The 20,660-nt window shown below is 50.4% G+C and overlaps 1 protein-coding gene across 3 annotated transcripts in view; it reads left to right on the forward strand.

Moving 5' to 3' along the window:
- The window catches only part of LOC115347732 (schwannomin-interacting protein 1), a 235,215-nt gene that overhangs the window by 191,282 nt on the left and 23,273 nt on the right, over window positions 1–20,660 (forward strand). For all 3 annotated transcript variants that reach the window (XM_030029409.2, XM_030029407.2, XM_030029408.2), the window contains one exon: window positions 1,049–1,558. In XM_030029409.2, coding sequence (XP_029885269.1) covers window positions 1,049–1,558 — 510 coding nt within the window. The remainder of the gene's footprint in view (window positions 1–1,048; window positions 1,559–20,660) is intronic.

The following is a 20,660-nucleotide window of genomic DNA, read 5'->3' on the forward strand; positions in this document are numbered from 1 at the left end:
AACCCCACGCAACCTTAAGGATGTGTTTCGTACATGGCTTTCCCGATTTCTGCCAAAAAAATAAACTCTCGACCCAATTAAATGTTTGAATTTAATTATAGTTACGACTAGTCGCTGGCTCTCCCTCTGGGTTGGGTCTGTAGGTACCCGCCACCCAAAGCTCAGAGGCCAGCCGGGTGCTGCCGTGTCTCCCAAATACCGCGTTGAAGGCGCTCTTCTGTGTGATTAATGCTCTCCATTTCGGCCACGCAACCTTAAAAGGTCTTCTTGAAATGAATTTGGGGATGAGAACATTTGCATGTTAAACTTGGCTTCAGTGACCCAGAATACATAAATTAGGTGAGTTTTTTTAGCAGAGTTATTTATAGGCTACTCTTAACTAGTTACTTTACTACCAAAAAAAAAAGGAAAGAAATGGGGGAGTGTGACAAGTGGTAATTTGTAACGTGCGCCTGTACGCGTCCCTCGGGGTGCGTGGCAGAGGATCCCACTTGCCTGGGAATTAACGACGAAGCCCCCCCCCGCAAACCCGGGCATCCTAAACCTGACGCAAAAGGCTCCACACGCCACCCACCCCCTTTCCCCAACCCCCCCCCCTTTTTTTTTTTTTTTCTTCTTTGCCCCGAAAGACCTGTGTTTGTACGGCAAAACAGCCTTTCCCCCCACCTCCTGAAGGGCGGAGGCCCGGCCCTGCCTGCAGGCAGCGGGGCGGAGGGGCCGGGCGTCACCGCGGCGGCTGCCCCGGCTCCGGCTCCGGCTCCTCCGGCCCCGGCTCCCCCCGCGGCTGCAGCGAGAAGCGCCGCCCCCCCCCCGGCCCCGGCTCCCCGGCCCGCTCCCGCCCGCGGGGGGGGCGCTGCGACCGCGGGGCCGCCGCCTCCCTCCAGCCCTCCCGCCCTCCCGGCCGGGGCCGCCCCGCGGCAGCGGCGGCTCCGGTGCGCGGGGCGGGGGGGGGGGGGCCCGCCCCGGGCCGGCGGTTCCCCCGTGTGCCCGGCGGGTAGGGCCGGTGCCGTTTTTGTCTGACGCGGAGCCTCTCGCTTCTCTCCGGCAGGACTCCCGGGAGGATGGGATGGATTTAGGGAGCGACGCCGGCAGCAGCCGCTCCAGCTCGGAGTCCAACTCCAGCAAAGCCACGCCGTGCTCGGAGGGCAAGTCCTCGCCGTCCCCCAGCAGCCTGGACCTGGCGGCGCTGGAGGATTCGGAGGAGGAGGAGGAGGAGGACGGGGGCTACCTGCCCTCCCCGCCGGCGCGCCGGGAGCCGCCGCGCTGCCCCGCCGGCGATGCCCGCTGCCGCGCCGCGCCCGCCCGCCGGAGCGGCTCGCCCGCCGCCGCCGCCGCCCTCCGCCCGCGGCCGCACCAGCGTCCGCCGCCGCTGCCCCCGCAGGAGCGGCGGCGCGGCGGGGCGGCGGGACCGGGCGGGCGGCGGGCGCGGCGGGGCGGCGGAGCGCAACCCCCGCGGGAACCGCAACCGCCGGCCATGGACTGGGCGGCCCTGGAGAGGCACCTGGCGGGGCTGCAGTGCCGGGAGCAGGAGCGCGGCCAGCGGGCCGACCCCGCCTCGGTGAGTCGGGCCGGGAGGGCGGAGGAGGAGGAGCGGGCGGGCGGGCGGGCGCGGCTCGCCCCGGGGCGGTGACTCGCCGCCCGGCTCCGCGGCCGCGGGGGGCTCCGCCGGGGGGGAGCCGGGCTTGGCGGGGAGGGCGGGGGAAGGGGGGATGTCCTCCCCCGGGACCGGCAGCCGGTGGCGTTGGGGCGGCGTGGGGTCGCGCTTCGGGGCGGGGGTACCCCCCTCCCCGGTGCGGCGGCGGTGGTGGCGCCGCCGGGGAAGCGGGAGGCCGGAGGAGGTAACTTTGCCGGAGCATCTTCGGGCAGCGGCTCCGGGGAAGGGGCGGCTGCCCCGCTGCCGGCCCGGCCCCGCGGCTCCGGGGATGGGGCAGCGGCCGGTGCCGGCCGGCGGGAGCGAGGTGTCTCCGGCACCGCTGGGCCGCCCTCCGAGGTGGTTTTCCCTCGGAGAGGCTGAGGAATAGCAGCCTTCCTGCTGGCTGGGGGCAGCGGCTGCCCAGGGGTGTACGTTCTTCCCCTTCGGTAAGGGATGATGATGGTGAGAACCTGGTGTCAGCCGAGATGAAACCCCCAGACGTGTTTTTACAGAAAACCCTGTAAATCGTTGTGCGATCGCGTTATCTACAGAGTGTTTTAGAAATTGTACGCAACTTCTGAGACGCAAGCCGCAGCGACGGTTAGATGAACAAGCACTGCACACGCGCCTGTGGCACCGCGCCGGCTGAGACTCTTCCATAATGTATGAATTAAAAGGAATCTACAAAATCTCCTGAAACCGCTGCAGGAGTCCTCGGATGTGATGACACACGTGATGAGAGATGTGTGCCTCACCACCCACGCCCTGCGGCCTCGCCGCTGGCGTGCCTGATTTTATTTATTTATTTTTTTTATTTTTTAAAAGGCATTCCATCCCCTTACTTCCCGTGAAGTCATCTGGCGCAGGGAGGTGGGGATTTCCCCCTAAATCCTTGAATTACAACTAATTGGTGAGAAATCTGGGTGGGGGCTGGATATGATAAATAGCCTGATAGAAGAGTGGGACAGCTGCTGTGCAGGTTGCTTTTTCCGAAGCCTGAACATTGTAGCCTTGGTGCCCTGAAGAGCTGACAGGTAACATCCTTAATTACAGTCATTTGTGCAGAAACTCGGATTTAAAAAAAAAAGAAAAAAAAAAAAAAAGACTCGTTTTTGTGGTTTGGGAGCTTATTTCTACAGCGTTATCTGATAAACTCCTGCTGCCCGAGCTGCTGGCAGCATCTGCTTTTCTGGAAACTCTTTGCCTCTGGCTATGTGCTTAACCAGGTGAGGTGTCACCTAAGGAATTTTGCCTGTTCACCTCTGTAAGGATTTTCGTCCGCCGTCCTTCCGTTCCCTCCTGCGAGCGCAAAGGCACTAAAAGGCATTGACGTCTGCCTCACGTCCTGACTTGTCCTGCCAAGAGTCGGGGTTTGTAGCTTGTGCCGTGCAGCCCGAGCGCTCCTCGGCAGCACGCGGAGCCGGTCTGAACCGCGATGGGCACCCAGGTTTGGGCATTGAGGAGCCCAGTGCCCGGAGAGCATCACCCATGGGTAGGGCTGAGCTGCCAGTCCCCTTAGACTCAGAAGCAACTGGAGTTTTCTGCTCTGCAGACATGAGTTTTCCAGCGTGCGTGGCCCCGGAGAGACTTTTTCCTCAACCTTCCACCCAGCCAGAGGTCCTGGAGGCACCTGAACAGGGTGGCTTTTGCTTTGCTTTCCCAGCCTTGTCTTTGCTCCTGCGATGCTGGGATTCCCTTTCCCCTGGTGCACAGAGAGGAGGAAGAGGAGGGGGTTTTCCAGCTCTGCTCCTTCCATTTCCCACCTGGGGCAAAGGGAGAGGGCTGTCGGCAGCAGCCCAGACCCTGCTGGGAAGGGGCATTTCACCTCCTGGCCAGCTCGGAGGAGGTGTTTGATGCCCCCCATGGCACCGCTGTCCCCTCCCGCACGGTTTGGGCTGGGTCTCTAGCACCCAGACCTATGCCCCACAAGCTGCGGGGACTCAATACCTTCAAGGCTAACTAAAATCAGATTGAAGAGCAATCTCTCTCTTTATTTTTTTTTTTTCTCCTGCCTTTGACATTTTCCTGCGGTTCAGTATCTTGCTATTTATAACAAAACCTTGCCTTGCCCTGCTGGAAGCCCAAGTGTTTGTAAACATGAAAATCATGAAGTGAAACCAGCCAGGAAGCAACTACAGAGAAGATGGACTAGCTTGCTCCAACTGCTAGCAGAATATATTAGAAAAAGGGAAATTTCGGTATTATAGGCTTTGGCTGGTGTAGTCTAAAATGATCTCGTCACCAGGGATGAGATGTGAAAGCAGATGCTGCTTTGAGTGGAAGTGTTTCCTGGGCTGGTTTATGTTACTAGGAATCCTGCGTAGATGTTCTAGTAAGGAAAATAAAATCCTGAGCAACTCCTGTGAAGTTAGAGGAATAGAGAGTTCTTTCCGCCCTCGGTACCTATATTTAATTGCTTTTTATCATGCTCCAAGAGCAGGCGGGGTAGAGGCCACCGTGCTGGGACAGGAGTGACCCATCACGGCTCCGTCTGGCCTCAGCTTTGCTGCCTGGTTGGTGCTGCGCTCCTCAGCATCGGGTCAGACGTGGTGCTGGGTGCTGGGAGAGGAACCCTGCCCGCTCCAGCCCTGCCTCCTGTCCCTGGCTGGCAGCACCCAAAGCTGATTTCAGGGGTTTCTGGTGATCCGCGAGCCTGCAGTGACCTGTGCTGAGTCCTTGCAAGCCTGCAGTGACCTGTGCTGAATCCTTGGTGCGGGGTGTTGGTGGGGCTGGAGTTACAGGAGAAGGAAATTTGAACTTCTAAGGAAACGCTAACCTGGTTTTAGGAGGTTTTCTAGGTGAGGAGGATCTGGGCTGAAATGCAAGGAGGAGTCGGGAGGGCTGCAGCTGGACTAAATAAAATGTTTAAGCTGAAGAGGGACCTTCAGTCACATCTGCACATGCAGAGATCTGCCCCAAGTTGCTGGGAAGGTTAGAGGAAGTGAATATTAATTGTGTGGGAATGGCTGCTGTTAAGCTTCCAGATGCAATTACACAACACAAACGAGACGTGAGGGCCAAGGCTGGTTCCTCAGGTTGCAGATGGGGTAACGGTGGCTGAGAAGCTCCTACCAGGAGCATTCGGGAAGAGGCTGGTGACTCCTGCTTGGCATCGGCAGCCCTGTTAAATGATGCTGGTGAGAGAACCACAGGGCCAGCTGGGTTGGATGGTGCTGGGCTTTGGGTCTGTCCGCCCTGGCCATGCGGTTGTTCTCAAGACGTGGGTCCCTAACGCTGCATCAGTCTGGTGGCTCTGGGAGGGTTCACATGGGCCAGGTACCTGTGGGAAGATGACGTTTAGAAATGGAGGATGTTTCCTTCTTTCTCCCCAAATGAGGGTGAAATGGCTGTTTCTGGAGCTGCAGTTGGGCAGATGAGCTGCCTGCAAGCCTGCTTTTTGAGATGCACAAGCCCAATGGGTTGCGTTAGATGGCAACGACATCTTCTCTGAAGGCAGTTGATGCGTAGAAGGTTCATTTAAAAGATGCTTAGACCAGTCTCGTCACCCAGCTGCGTGAAGCCTGCCCCTCCCATTTTTTTCTCTTTGCTCAACTCCTGGCTGTATCTGAAGCAGCAACAAATGTGCCATGAGATGATTTATGGCGCTTAGGAGCTGTTGAGGTGCTCGGGAAGCAACGGCGCTCTGCTTGCCGTTTCACTAATGGCTCTAATAAAATCCAAATCAGCGTTAATGGTTTTAATATTCTTTCCATTGCATCTCCGAGGAGGGTAATTATAATCGATAGGATGTATTTTCTGAAAATAATATCTGCAAATTCCATAGTCAATTAAAAAAACACTTGCAGGAGAGGAAGCGGCTCAGCCAGCTGACTTACCCTCGCAGAGACTTGGGCGCTTGTGACAGTCTGTAGATGGATGGCACTACCGAATGAATTTTGCTGTCCACAAAGTAGGCTTATTGCAGGCAGTGGTGATAAAAGCTCATCCCTGCAGCCTCCAGGACTTCTGCAGAAGCCTTCTGTATGGGTAAGAGTGTGCTGGAGTCTGTATTTCCCCTTTTCATCACTAAAATATTCCTACATATGCTGTCAAGACAGATAGATGTCCGTTATCTGGTACCTTTGGCAGTACATATAACAGATCGCACATCGGCCCTGTCTGCCCAGACGCACAACTTTTAGCCTCAGGCCTGTGGGCTTGCGCATTTACAGTGTGTGAGGAAGTTAAATTTGTTTCCTTCTGACTCACTTGGTCCTCGAGGCTGTCCTGAGTTAGTGGAGGTGGGCACGGTGGTCCTGCTTCGCTCAGAGCTGCGTTTGATCGGTGACCGGCTGCCCGCGGAGGTCTGCGGACCGCTTTGGGGGGCACCCTGAAAGGCAGCGAAGAAGAGCCAGAGCCAGTGGTGGCAGTCCTAAATTCAGTATGCGTAGGTTGGGGAAGTTTCAAGTCTGCATTTGAAAACGGTTGGAAACCTCTGCAAAAGGCTTTAAGGGCTAACACGGGAGATGCCAAAAGCTAGGAGGATGGAAGTTGTTATGGACGATGTAAATATGTGTTTCTTCTGCCTGTGCCTCCTCTCGTGGCTGCTGAAAATTTGAAATGAATTCAAAGTGTATATTACAGTGCGGGATGAAATCTTTAAATAATTTAGTAATTGGCCATGGAGAGGGGTCTGGTTTTGATGGAGCTGTAGGGCAGCTCTGAAGAGAGAGCTGGCTCAGAGCAGCCATCGTGGAAGGAATGTGTAGACCAGGTTGGCAAGAGGGAGTAGAGGAATGGAGCGAGCAAGGACGCTTCTGTGCCTGACGGGCGCTTGTTAAAGCCCTACGAGAGTATCGGTGTAGCAGGGCTGTCGGGAACGTGGGCCAGGATCAAGCGCAGAGCCTTGGTGTTGCACGTTGCAAAGCTTTGGTCTACCTCGGTGTGTTGTCCCCAGCACGTAGGGAGCAACTATTTGCTTGATGAGGTTGGCAGTGAGTTTGTTCTCACTTAAAACAAGTAATAATTGCTTGTTTGAGCTTCCTTGAAGTGTTAGGTTCTTTGTCCCTAGATGATGTTCGATGTTGGCTTGGCTTGCAAGTGTTGGGAGCGGGGAGTAACAGCCAGCGGTTTAATGCGTGAAAGCAATTTTCCCCAGACAAGAACTGTCGGTGCATTAACTTCTGACACACTGATTTTCAAAATCAAACTTCTGGCTTGCCGGAAATTGCATTTCTGTTATTCCTACAGCGCAGAGGCCCAGCAAGACCTCCTCTCTCCACCTGACAGCTCTTTCACCTATTTGATTTGACTATTTAACTCCTCATTGGGCATCTGAAGAAAGTTAGAGTCGTGATGAGAGAGGTTCTTCGGGGCAGTTCATTTGTTTTAAGGCCTAGCTGACATGAAAAACAAACCTTTGAGCTCTGGAAAATACTGTAATTTCCATCAAACCAGGGGTTTGTGTTTGCTTTGTGCCAGCGTTCCCCCAGTTTCCCTGAGGGCGGGACCTGCGGGGATGTATTGCAGTGGGCGATGCATCGCTGTCGTGTTCTGCTGCGGAGGAATCAAAGCAGCACTGTACTTTGGCCACTTTCCACCCAGCTCAAAGGTTAGATGAGGCTGGCAAGATATTAATGATTCTGCCAAAGTGTGCAATGTCATTAAGCTAAGAAAACATCTATAGGTACTCTAAAGTGCTTGTTGCTTGAAGAGCGTTGGTAATTACATAGATTGAAAAGATGTATGTTTGCTGCTTCTGAAACCGGGCCAGGCAAAATACCCGCGATTAATAATCTTGAGCAAAAACTTTATCTCCATTGCTGCTGCAGAGCCTTTCATTAAAGAAAGTGCTAAATACGTGGGGTGACAGCATACGGATTCTTTTTTGATGAATGATTCTCCTTGATCTGAGTATTACTATTATGTGAATTCCTCTGTGTGATGGACCCCAGTGAGCTGGCAGTGCTTCCCAGTCGACTGGTAAGTGAATGGCTCGTATGGGATGTGGAAATCGCTGAAAAAAGCTGAGAAAGTTGGCTTGTTCTAATGCTAATTGCATTGCAGGCAGCAGTAAATCTCCCTTTAATGTACTTGTGTGCAATACTAAAGGGTGCTATTTGTGATGCTGGCTATATAAGGCCAATGAGTGTATTTTTGGTGTTGGGTATCGTACGTAGCAAACGCTAAGGATTTTGAAAGAGAGAAGTGAGCCTTTACGCAAGTCAAAATTTTTATTGTCTCAGAACATCATTTTGTTGGTGTAATCTTGAAATCGAAGGATTCTGCGGTCTGGAGCCCTGTACCCCTCCCCTGCTGCGCCCTCACTAATACTTTCAAATTCCCACTTAAACCTAAGTGAGTATCTTGGGTTGAAATCACAGTGGGCAGCAGGAACACTTATTTGACAGGATAATAATTATGTACTTATGCATCTGTTTCTTGCATATTGGGTGTGCTAAATGCAAGGGTGGTGGGTTTTAATTCTAAGAATCGACCCGTGCTGTGTAAAACCTGTTATTTTTACTGCTGAAGGACAGCAGTTACTGCGGTTGCACTCTGCCTGGCAGTGGCGTGGGATGGGGTGTCCGTAACACCTGGCACTATGGAAAATAATGCTATATGGGAGAGAGAAATTCTAGGCAGAGGGTATTTAAAAACCGTATGAAGAGAAACTGCAACTCAAACCACATTGCAGATCTACTGAGGAGCACTCGAAAGCCAAGCTAGCTCCATCCCAGCAGCGATTGCCGGAGCTGCTGCTGACAAAGCCTTTCAGGAACAAGTATTAAACTCACCAGGCCCTCAAACTCTCGCGAGCACGTAGCGAAAGGTAATAAAATAAATGTAGCGAGCAGAAAGCGATAGGCTTGAAGTCTAATCAGGCGGAGATTGCTGGAGGAGCTGGAACGGCAAGTGGTGATTTGCTAAGCGCGGAGCAGCCCCTCCCGCCTCGCCGGCATCGGCCCCCGCGCAGCGGGCAGGCAAGTGGTCCTGGGTCTGCCATGGAGAAGGCTCTGCCCTTTTCGTGATCCTGCGCCTGTAGGGCAGCACCGTCCTCGACTCCAAAGCTAACGGTCACGGTTGTTGCACGGGGACCTCGGGCATGTCTGCTGAAACTCCTTATTTAAATATTTTAAATAATACTCCAAATACCCCCAAAACCTTACCAAGTGTGTTCATATTAACAGCAGAATTGGCTTAGCAGTGATACGGACAGCAAGAATTGTTGTGATTTATTTCCTTATTTCTCGCTGCCTGGATTTAAGGCGGCTTTGCATTAACTGGCTGCTGGTTGGAAAATCAAGTGCAATAGTTGGTTATTTTTAAAAGTTTGTGTAGAAACTGGAAAGAAAGAACTGGGTTCTGGCTGCATTCAGGGCATCATTTCTCCTACTCCTAACAGCAAAAAAAAAAAAAAAAAAGTCAGTAAAATTAATGTCAGTGGTGTAAAGCTGGGTCCTCGTCTCCTGCAGAGGCAGGTGTGCTTGGAGCACCTGAGCCGAGCAATGCTCCTGCTATAACCTGGTATTTTAAACAGCATTTAGAGAGAGATTTTCCAGGCGTACTGCTTCATGGTGTGCTTTAAATAACTCCTCGATGTTGTTCACGTAGCATCAATAGGAGTTGCTCCAGAGCAGAGATGCTGCCTGAAGCTTGTGCGCACCGGAGCCCAATCCTGCTCCCGGCGCATTTCTGACACTGCTGCATCTCCTCCCGTAGGGAAAACGGCCGTCCTGTTCTCCGGCGTAACTTTTGTTATCGGGGGAAGGAGCACCTCGGCTCGCAGTGCCTGTAGGACGGGGAGCGATGGGAGCAAGCGTGCGCTGCAAACACGCAAACACACAAAACCCAAAGTGGGTTTGCAAGGGCTACTTGAGATGTACTCTCTCATCTTAAGAAAGCAAAGGGTAAAGAGAAAGCCAAAGTGAGCTTCCCGGCGCTGTGCGATCTAGTTTGTGAATGCTTATATGTGAAGTAAACCATTGACCAATATTTTGGCTAAGCTGCCTTTGAGAAGGTAAAATAAGCTTTCTGAATTCCAAACCGGGTTGTGTTTGGACACCGGACGACTTCCCCTACTGAAATAAAACGTTTCCTTTCTTGTGTCAGGAGACGTGTTTGGTAACTATTTTAACAAATAAGCTTATACACTTAACTGTGCAAGTTACTGTACTTACAGCATGGCTAGGATGTCGTCATATAGCCCAAAGGAGGTTTACAGGGAGCACCATTTCATATCTGGTGGGAAAAATGGACTTTTGTGATGTTTTTTGAGGGGAAAGCCTGTTGTGAGGGTGTATAAAATTCCCGTGTTAGGCTACGAAAATCAGGAATAATCACTACTGGAAGGAAATCTGATTTCCCAGTTTCTCCCAATGTCTCAGTATAGGTATTTATGTTCTAAACCAAATAGCTGTTTAAAACAATCACATCATCTGATCAGTTTAGTGTTTTCCAAGGCTGGCCACCTTGGCCCGCGTGTTATTGTGGCTCGGGGCTGCTCCCCCAGAAAGGCATCTCCCAGCCGGGCATCGCAGGTACAGGGCAGAATAATACTGCTGAGGAGCAGCTGCGACTCCTCCAGCAGTGGGGTTTGCTCCGTTTTTGGCTGTTAAATCTGCAAATAATTCCGCTTTTGTGTGAGAAGTTTCCTTAGCTATAACTAAAAAGATTCGAAAATATTTCTTCCAGCTCACACGCTAACCTGGATCTGAACTCAATCCTGCTTCTGTAAGCAAAGCGCTGATGGCTTCGGTGGAAAACGAGTTTCCCTCTTGCAATTATCTGCAGTTGTTGCCGTAGACGTGAGCTGCTACATAATCGCTCTTCTCTTCAAGGATTTCCAGCTTTTTCAAGTGCTTGTATCGTTTTGGGGCGCTTTGTCTTTCCCTGTCACGCCTATGGAGTCATTTGCGTCACGGAAGTGGTAGATCTTATTTATATCACCAATCTGGGTTTCCTGCTCAGTGATCTATAGATCTCCTTTAAATGAGAAAATCGTACTAAGGCCATTTATTTCAGCTCATCCGTGCTTTGTTAAAATGAAATCCAAGCGTTCGGCTGGGCTGGAGGAAATAGCTGCAATTCAGAGGGGTTGGGGAGGGAAGGGAAGTGCCGGGCTGAGATTTAAATCCTCTCTCAGCTGGTAGATGGCAACGCTAAAAAAAGAGAACTATATTAAAGTGCTTAATTCTTTATGCATACAAAAGCTGCTAGTACGTACAGGCCATAGGGAATTGAAATGCTTTTAGTGAGTTATTAAAAATTTAATCTAAACTTTTTATTTAATGTAATTCCTATATTGAATTTATTAAAGAGGGACTTGGGGAAATACCAGATTTCTGTACCTGAGTCATGTGTGGCCATCCTCTTCTCTGTTTCCCTTGCCTGATAGGAGTTTGATCATAAACTGTTCTTACTAGTTTAAAAGAAAAAAATTAATCTGTGAATCATTTTTCCTTACTGAATTCTCTATGTTGTGCATTTGCATTAATGCATAACATCCCATAGCTTAGCATATATCCTGGCACAATCTAGCTGGCCTTTTCTTTCGTCTTCTGCTTTCTCATCTATTATTTCTCAGCTTGGAATTTGTAAAGCCAGCTTCTAGCTGTGCCTTGCAAAGATGAAAGAGGCCTTTTCTTAGGAGGAAGACTCCCAGCTTGTTCCTTCTGGAGGCTGACCTGGGAAGCCTTGGAAGCAGTGGGGAAACATCCTGTAACCTTGAAAAAACATCTCCCGGACCTTTTCCAGTTGTCTGCTTGTGGGGAGGGCAAAGTAGGTGAAAATCAGGGCATGCGCCTGCAAACCAGACCTCTGTACAGCCTTGTCCCCCTCTTCTTGTCGACGTCTTTTAAAGCATGTCCTCCAATGACCAAAATGGCTAATATTTCCATACCTTAAGAGTATTTAAATTGCACAAAGAAGTTGCTCAGGAGCTTATCCAGTCCTCCTCCCTGCAAAAAGGCTGGATGAACTATACCTATTGTTTCCCAAGAATATCAGTCCAGGCTGTCCATAAGATATGTGGATGAGGGTTTCCCATGTTTTACAGATAGTACCGTCTCTCCCTATATGCCGTATTGCCATATACATATAGACATATATCTCGCTTGATGTAAAGATGCAAGATGAGTTTTTGCGGTGCTGGTCCTGGGCTGTTCCCCATCCCAGCCCTCTGCACGGCTGGGTCCGACACCAAGCGGAAAGCTGCGTTATCCCTGGGGAGCTGCGCTGCCATTTCAGGATCACTCTGAATTCCCATCTTCTCCAGCGCTTCATTTGCAGGCCCTCCTACCTTATCTGTGCATTTTCGTACTCGTGAAGTGATTTGGACGTAGAATTAGCTGAAGGTTAATATCATTGAGATTGCTGGTACTAATAATAGATGCTGGAGAGCTTCTGCAGCATCCAAAAACTCTTCTAAGGGCTTCAGCGGCCGGGCAGGGCTGAGCCTTTAGGAAGCCACGCGCTAACGAGGCTGGAGCTTGCAGCCAGTGTTGTCTGTGGAATGTAACACACTGCTTAAGGCATGCCTGTTTACTCTTATTTTTATGTTTTGCACTGGACCAAACAAAACTGGAATCAAGGCTGGAGTAGTTTGATGTCTGGATCCAACCCTGCAGATGTCCCTGCCTGGATCCCCAAGGGACAGCATTTCATCCGGGAGATAGAGCCAGCTTGCTTGATGTAGTAACTGTAGCTTTATTAACATTTTTTTCACTTGTTGAAGCAAAGTATTTGGAGGAAAACTAGTAAACATGTAACATAGCACATGTCTGGCGGAGAAATAACAGCTTCTGGTAAAATAAACTTTCCGCAGTGAAGGCCATCAGAAGTATCTCCGTGCCTTGGACGTGCTGCTGCTGTTTCAGGCATTGCGATGAGTATTCCTTGGAGCAATACCCACTGCGGCAAAGCAAAGCGCTCTTCTGCTCCCCAAAGCAGCACCCTGAGACCCGGGGCAATTTATTTTGTAACTTTAAGCTGTAATTGCTTCGCTGTAGCAGCGAGCATTCTCATCGCCTTCTCTTTTTCCTCCCACGGCCCAGGTATTTGGTATCCCTCATTCCCTTCAAGCTGTGCCGTGATGGGCTTCGGGCCAGACCTAGGCTCTGCTCCCTAGATGGGGTGTTGATGCGAGCTCCCGCACAGCCCGTGCGTGACATGCAGAAACAATGGCCCCAATCAAACAAAATGCCAAATAATTGCATTTATTATAAAGAGCTTTGCTTTGCTCTCTCCGGGTTGGTGCATCAGTGGCTCTGAGCAAACGGTGACCCGTCAGGTGCCAAAGCCAACTTCTCTGGAGCAGTCAGTCGCCACAAAGAGCGAGGACAGACCACGCAGCTTTCTCTGACGCCGAGCTGTAGCTCTTTGGACCAAAAGATATTTTACATACACTTAATCAAGAACTGATTGGGAAGGTGCAGGGGCGCGGGGAGGCCGTGGAGATGTGCGGGCTGCTTTCTGCAGGGGTGCTCCTTGGCGTGGAGGTGCCGGTGAAGGGGTGACCGTGATTCCTTGGTTTACAAACCAGGGCTCCTGCCTGGCTGTTGCTCTGCTTTCATGTTAAAATGCCATTTATCATCCTTCTGCTCTGGGCTCGCAGCTGCAGAAAGCAAACACCTTCTCTGAGCGTTTTCTTTCTGTGAGCAGCTTTTCTGCAGCTCCTTTTGCACTGATAGGTTGGTAAAATCCAAAAATATAAGCTAATTTCTCTGTAGAGGGAGTCTGAGGCCCAGAAACAGCTTCTGCTTAATGGCATATCAAGAGGTTGTGCTGATACCCGATTGCTGGGGAGTTCCTGAAGCTTTGCAAAAACATTACTGGGCTTGTTTGCAAAAGGTAGGGCTTAGTCCTAGAGCCACCTCAGCCTGCCCCGGCGGTGCAGGGGTGTAATGGTGGATTTAATGTCCCTGACGTTAAATGCAGAAGTCCAATATACCATTAAATGCAGAGGCCGTGGGAGGGCACAGGATGGGGTGAGTACTCCGATTCCCCCGGCCAGCTGCAGGGGCTGAAATGGGGCCAAGGCAGGGGTTTTATCTGCAGCGCTGCTCTCTTTTCTTCTTTATGTTTGACTTCTCGTTTGTCTTCACAAGTGTTGAAGTACTGAAGCCTTACTTCGCTGCTTAATTATCATTATTCCGTCTAAACTCGAAAATTAAATTGGAGTAGCGCGCGGAGGCCGAACGCATTGCGTGTGCATTAGTTCTGCTGGAAAAGGGGCTAGGAGAGCCAAATGCTGGTTTGGATGAATGTGATGCTTAGAAAAGCTCGGAAGACGGCCCCTATCATGCAAACAAATGGTAATTCTCTGCGGTTTGGCCTCGGGAACAAGGAGCCACTGTGTGCAAATGCAGCCCTGCTGTGCAGGGATGACGTGCTGCTCCCCGCTCCCAGGTATTTTGAGCACTCCCAGGGATTTTCACATCGGAGGTGCCGGAAAGCTGCAGGCAGTCGCTTTGCTGGGCTGGGGTGTCCAGGTGGCCAAGCCACGCAAAGACGCGTCTTCGGGTGAGGTGGTCCTGGGACGTGCCCTCAGCACCCACCAGCCTCCAGCAGAGGCTGGGCAGCACGGGCGCAGGGCTGCTACCCGTCTGCTGGGCTGAGGGACCGGACGGTGTCACTCGTGTCCCCTCGGCAAGGCGACGGCCCTGCTTGTTTTGGTGCTGGCTGGGCGGAGTGTGGCAGAACTGGTGTGATGCTGTAATTGCAATTAGCTCCAGGGGAGAAGATGGTGTGGGGGGAATGGGGCTGGGGTGGCCGAGCGCTGCTGGAGCAGCCTTGGAGGGGGTTCCCAGCAGGCTAAGCTGTGTTTGATTATTGATCCCTCCTTTGTCCTGTGCCTTCATCCCGGGATAAAACACTGCACGTTGCACCTCGCCCTTTCAGCTCATCCAAATTAATCCTCCTGCCGCTGCTGGGCCCTCCTGTCACCAGTGACTCAATCATCACTCAGCTCAAAGGTTCAATTTTGACATAAAGATGGTGTAAGTAAAAGAAAAACAAAAACCTGTAATAAACCCTGCACATGCCTCTGTCAATATTGGTCCAATTCCAGCAGACACCCTAAAATGAATCACCCGTGATCTTTATTCTCTTTAAAGACTCACAGAAAACAATACACTGCATTATTAGTAGAAGCTGGAGGCTGCCAGAGCAAGTCTGCTCGGAGGAAAAGAGTGCCTGAGGCAGAACAGGAGAGGGGAAAAATCTGATTTAAGAGACAAGAGTCGTTGTCTTGCTCTTATATGGTTCTGCTCTGCCACCAGGCAGCAGCCCCACACGCGCGCAGCTCCCTCGCTCCATGACTAATAAGGCTCAGCTGGGATCCACCCTTGCTTATCCTGTTATTTTTAGCTTTTTCCAGCCTCCTGCTCAGTGTGCCTGCCCTACTGAGGGGGTACAACTTCACGTCTTATTTTAAATACTGGTTTTGCAGCCTGGCAGACTCCCGTGGAGGGCTGTGGTGTCAGGAACGGGCAGGGATGGAGTTTGTTATCACTGATGTATTCTTTTTGGAGCTTGTAATTGATACCCATTGCAAAATGTGCCACGTCCATTAAGTGTAATCAGCTTTCTGACCTACAGGCTGCTGCAGCACAAGAGGATTATTATTTTTTTCCTTTTCAAGTGACAGTGAGGTTGGGAGTCAAACTCAGAAAATCATCTTTACATCCATCTTCTTAAAGGCTGAAAATGTAAAACAAACTTAAAGCAAGAGCCAGGTTTTGCTCACATGGACCTGGGTTTGCTCCCACACCGTAATTGCATCCTTCCAAAAAACCCTGATCTTGACAGTGTAGGGGTTTGAACTTCTTATTCTTATTGATTAAGAGGTTCAGGCTTACTGATTTTTGGAGAGTTGCATGCATAGTGCAAGTAGACACCCCCCCCCCCCCCCCCCCCCCAAAAAGGAGTAGATTTCTGCCAGGCTGTGTTAGTAAGCTTGGAGTTATGGACATCAGACTTAAGAGCTGTGTGAAAAATCCCCTTCTGCCTATTTTTATCCCAGCCATGACTCAGAGGGAGGTTTGTCTCTGTAAACTCGCGCTTTTATTGTGGAAGCATGTAAAGGACACTGCCACTACCTGTTTGTATTAGTATATTCATATTTATGGTATTTGGCTCTGTTTGAAAAAGAAACTTTTAATTTCAGAGTGAGTTTGTAGTACGGTTTGTTTACTTCTTCAGCCTGCAAGTCCCCATTCTGTGCTTTTACCATCCATTTTGCAATTAAAATGAGTTGCAATATAAAGCCAGCCCATAAATAAGCCCTCTCAGCCGCTCCCTGCCGGAAAGCACAAGGGGAATGGAAAGGGATAGACGGGCTCGAGGCGACCGGTGTCAGGATAATCCCGTCCCCATCCACAGACGTTGCCCTCTGACTCCCGTGGGGTCAGTGACTTAATTTAGAATTGATAACTCAGTGCTTAATTTTTGTTATTGAATGAACATAGGTGCAGCCTGTCGCTATGCACCATGCTGAAGGCAACTTAATCGCCCGTATTTAAATGCAGGTTATACTGCTGTCTGTCTGCCTGCATGGCCGGACCAGAGTTTCTGGGACTTTGCCACAATTAAAAGGGCTTAATATTTCATCCAGAAATTGCTTTTGGCCCCAGACCAGTAGCTTAATGGTTGCTAAGTGTTGAGCGTGGGACGTGGGATTTCTGTATGTGCTTCCAACTCATCAACATTTCCATGTAACTCTTGCTGTCCCCAGTCTGAGGAAGCCAAAGGCCACCCTGTCCTTCATCCTCTCAGGGAAAATCTCTCTCTTCTCCCTCTTTTAATGCCGTTTTTTCCCTCTTCATTGTTGGAAAATACATTAATTCCTCTCCCTGCCTGCTGTTAAAAGGTGAGGGTGTGTAATGGGGGCCCAGTGCAACTTTATTTTTTTCAAATATAACAAATTTATATTTGAAAAATGAAAATGAAAAAAATAAAGGGGGGAAGAGGGATAGGAAAGCCTGCCTGCAAGCTGCAGGCAGCAAGCCCGAATGTGCCACAGAGCGAGGGGAATTTGAAAAGGCGTAACTGGGTTATTAGCTCCCTTAAAAACTTCTACCAAATTTGTTATCGAAGAGATCTGACGAAGATGTTACTCGGAGCTCACGCATGAGAAGAAATAGCGTTAATGATTTTCAGTTATTCTGTATCAGTACTTGTACGGCTGCAGCTTCGGGAATCTTTTATGTAAGATTTCAGTTGTTTTGGGGAGCTGCTGGGTTCCTCCCGCAGGTGCCAGCGTCCCCCCACCCAGGCACGGCTCGGAGCAGAAAATGGGCTTTTGAGCCGAAGTCGGGGGGTACGGCTGTCGCGGCCGTGCCGGGCGCGGATGCCGGTGCCTGGCTGCTGCTGGCGAAGGCAGGAGGATGATGAGGTCGGGCGCAGCTGGTCCGGGCAGCGCTGGCAGGGGCACGTCTTGGTCCGTCGGCCGGCTGGGGATGCTGCTGGGGGTCCGTTATCCCTGGGGCCGGTTCGGCCGCGGGGAGAGCCGGTGGGCGAGGTTTGGTTTTGGTTTGGTTGAGGCAACGTAAAAATAATAGGCTGTGGCTGAGCGACGCGTGGGTTTATTCTAGCTACCCCAGCCCCTTTGCTTTCACTGAACGTCGGGTCTCCTGCGCTGCACCGTCTGCGTGTACAGGCCAAAAATGCTGAAAATTGTTTGTAGCTGATGGGATTTGCTACAAATCCTCTCCCAAATGGGACAGAAATAGTGCTGCGGAGTGAGGTGGATTGTAACATTTTTTAATTTATTGACGCTAATACAAAAAACTTACAAGTTTACCTTGTCCTGCTGAAAAGCTTGTGTTCTCCATAGCATTTTGCATACCATGAATACTGGATTTTCAAAAGACCGGCCTGTTCTTAAGAATATAAACAAAATTGCAAGGAGGCAGCTGTAGCTTTTCTGTTGCCATCTCCCCATGCTCCGTAGGAGCTGGTCGGTGAAATGGTTCTCCATTCATTAGCAGTAAATACTTGGTGGGCTATCATACCTGCTCATCATCAGAGCGCTGGTAAATACTCTGTTAAGCACGTGTGATCCAGCTTATAAATTGTACAATTGAAAATTAAGCCTGTGAACTGTATCAGTGAGTCCTTCTAGATGGGTTTCATGGAAAAGTCTGATTGTTTACCGTATATTTTGTCACTTCTATATCACCAGAAAGTTATAAATACTTGGGTGACTTAAATTACTCACCCCAATTCCCTGTAAAGCGTTTGACATCCTGTGCATCAGAGGTATCAGAATGTGAAATTGCTGTAACCTTCTGTTCCGTGTTTTGAAGGAAGAGAAAGTCATGGTTTGATTATGTAATGGCAAGGATGCCGTCTGTGGGACGTGTAGAAAACTGACATTTTTGGACAAATCTCTTACCGCTAAAAATGGAGCATGAGACTGTTAAAAATGCAAGATGTGCACTTCTGCATCAAAATAAAAATGCAACAGGTACCCTTCCTGGTGCTCCTTCATTCCCCAGTCATGTAGGTATTCCAAACTAATAGTAACTCACTATAGAGTGGGGTTTTTCCCCTGCATTTCTCTGATAATGTCAAATTTGGTCCTCGGAAGACTAAGAAGAGTTTTATTCTAACATTTCAGGGCACAAGTATTTATGCCTAAAAATTGATCAGTTGGTACCCCCCTACTTCAGGAGGGGTTTGTAAAGCTGCTGCTTGTAAAGGACTCCAGAAACCTCCGTGGGAGTAAAAGGGGCATGGAGGAGGGAAGGGCACTGTTTGGATTCTTAAACCGTCAGAGGTTTAATCCCCTCGTAGAGAAGAGTAACACATCCAAAATGATGGAAAAACACCTCACCATCATCTTCCTTAAATAAAAAAGTGATAGTCTAAAGCATTATATATGAATGTAATCCAAACAAATACTCCCCTTTCCAAGCAGATGTCTAGTATTAACTGATTAAAAAATAATCTTTTTCAGTTTTTTTTCTTGCTAGATTTAAACCCTGGAAAAGCTTTAGCTTGGCTTAAAGAAGAGCTAAATCCATCACTCCCAGTAAATCGTCAGCAAATAAAGCTGAAATCCCATGATGCTGGATATAATTCCCGGTTCCATGCAAGCTCGCTGTGCTTGGGCAAGCCCACGGGCTCGGGTCAGCGGGAGCATCCCGGAGAGGCCGATGGGGCTCGCTCGGGGCGGGCTCCCTGCCTCTCCCTCTGCTACTGATGCAGTCTTCAACTCCTCCCTCATTTTCACCTGCCACATGATCCAGCTGCATATTTATTTTGAGATTTGAAGAAAAAGTGTGTTAATTTAGACTAGCTTTTTGTATCAACCAAATGGATTGGCCGATACCAACCTGAAAAATAAAGTTTCCCAGCGCTCAACCTGATAAGGCCTCTCAGGGAATCACTGCGGGCAGAAAAAAGTTTCTGGTGTTTTCATCGGAGATGAGGAAACCCATCGCTAGCCTGCCTTGTTGAACGAAGGCTGCTCCTACCCTTTGCTTTCCCCTTGCATAGCTCTTGGGCTGAAGGGCTGTGTAAGTCCTTGCAGCTGGTGGGGTTCAGGCACGCAGCGCGGGACACGTGTGTGTAAAAATAAATGTGTGGGACAGTGAGAAATGACAAACACATAAGGAAAAGGGCTGTTCGTGGCTTTCATGTGAGTAATGCATCCAGGCTCCTTCCCTTCCCTCCCACGGCGGCGAGAACGTTCCCCGCTCGGCTGCCCTCCGCTCCCAGGCAGTGCGAATGGGAGGGTTTGCCTTTACTGCACAGCTTTATTTTTTTTTTAAGGAGTGTTTTCCCCGAGTAGGAATGACGATGGGAGAGTTGATAGCCTCCGTGTATTACCCCCTTTCCCCTGTTAATGATTTCCTTGGTCCTGGGACAGAGGTGTAGCAGCCAGGGAGAGCACCAAGGGCTGCGATGGGGGCAGGCAGGGCCAGCCTGCCTGGAGGAACGGTGCTGCCTGCGTTTGCCACCTTGTGCTGCAGATACAGCTGCTAGAGAGGGCCAGGGTTTGGGATGTGCTGGGGGACCCAGCCACGGGGCTTTCTGTAAGTTTAAAAAAGAAAAAACAAAAAAAAACACAAAAAAAAAACCCCACAAAAAAAAAACCCAACTAAAAGATGTGCAGAGAATCAGAAATTATATATTTTCCCCCAGAACTGGGGATACTAGGTGTTTTCGTCTTCTGTAGATGGATAATTAATGAAATCCTGTTGTTTCACTACGAGAATTATAGTGTATCTGGTAAAGCTGCATCTTCTTTCTCTGCGGGGCAGCTGGCCCAGTGGTGCGTCCGTGGGGAGTAAGTGGAGGGATACTGCTGCCTGTGCCGCAGGATTGAATTTCTTGTGTCGTCACCCCTAAAGCCCTGCAAGCATCCAGGGCATCAGGACTGGTCTGTTCCTGGTGGCCCAACTTAACGGCAGCACAGGTCCACGCTTGGGGACTGCTCAGCCAAGATTGACCCTGCCCCTGAGCAGCATCTTCCCAAACCCTCTGGAGAAGACCTGGAGCGGGGGTTTTGAAGGGAAGTGTTGCGTGCTAGTGTCCCCAGCTTGGTGCCAGACCCCCTGGAGATGTTCTCCAGGGTTTTCTGAACCACATGTTTCTAGTTCAGAGCTGGTTTTGGGGCAAGCTTCAGGAAAACGTGTCGAGATCGTCTCATAAGTGGTATAAGACACCCAAAGTTAGAGGGTGCCTCAACACGAAAAGCAAAAGGAGGCAGTGCAAATACCTCCTGGGTTTCTCTTCCCAGCTGAGAGGGGCTGTTGGGTGTCCCCGGGGGTTTCCTGGGGGTCCCCGGGGGTTTCCTGGGGCTTCGCGCTGGCTTGTGCCTCTGCAGAGGGCAGCAGCGCTTCTTCACTGCCTTCATCCAGGAGCATCATTTCCCATTGACCCACCTGGACGACTGCCAGCAGCCTTTCACTCAATTTAATCACTCATTGCTTTAATTATTACCTGCCTGCCCGCCTCATTTCTGAACGGGTAATCGCAAATGGATATAGAACAGAGGAGCAAATCCAGAGGTTGAGGACGATGCCTGGCCCTTTCCACCTGCATCGCAGGCTGGCGCAGGGCTCCCTGCCCCTGAGGG

Source organism: Aquila chrysaetos, chromosome 10, assembly GCF_900496995.4.
Source record: "Aquila chrysaetos chrysaetos chromosome 10, bAquChr1.4, whole genome shotgun sequence".
NCBI lineage: Eukaryota > Metazoa > Chordata > Aves > Accipitriformes > Accipitridae > Aquila > Aquila chrysaetos.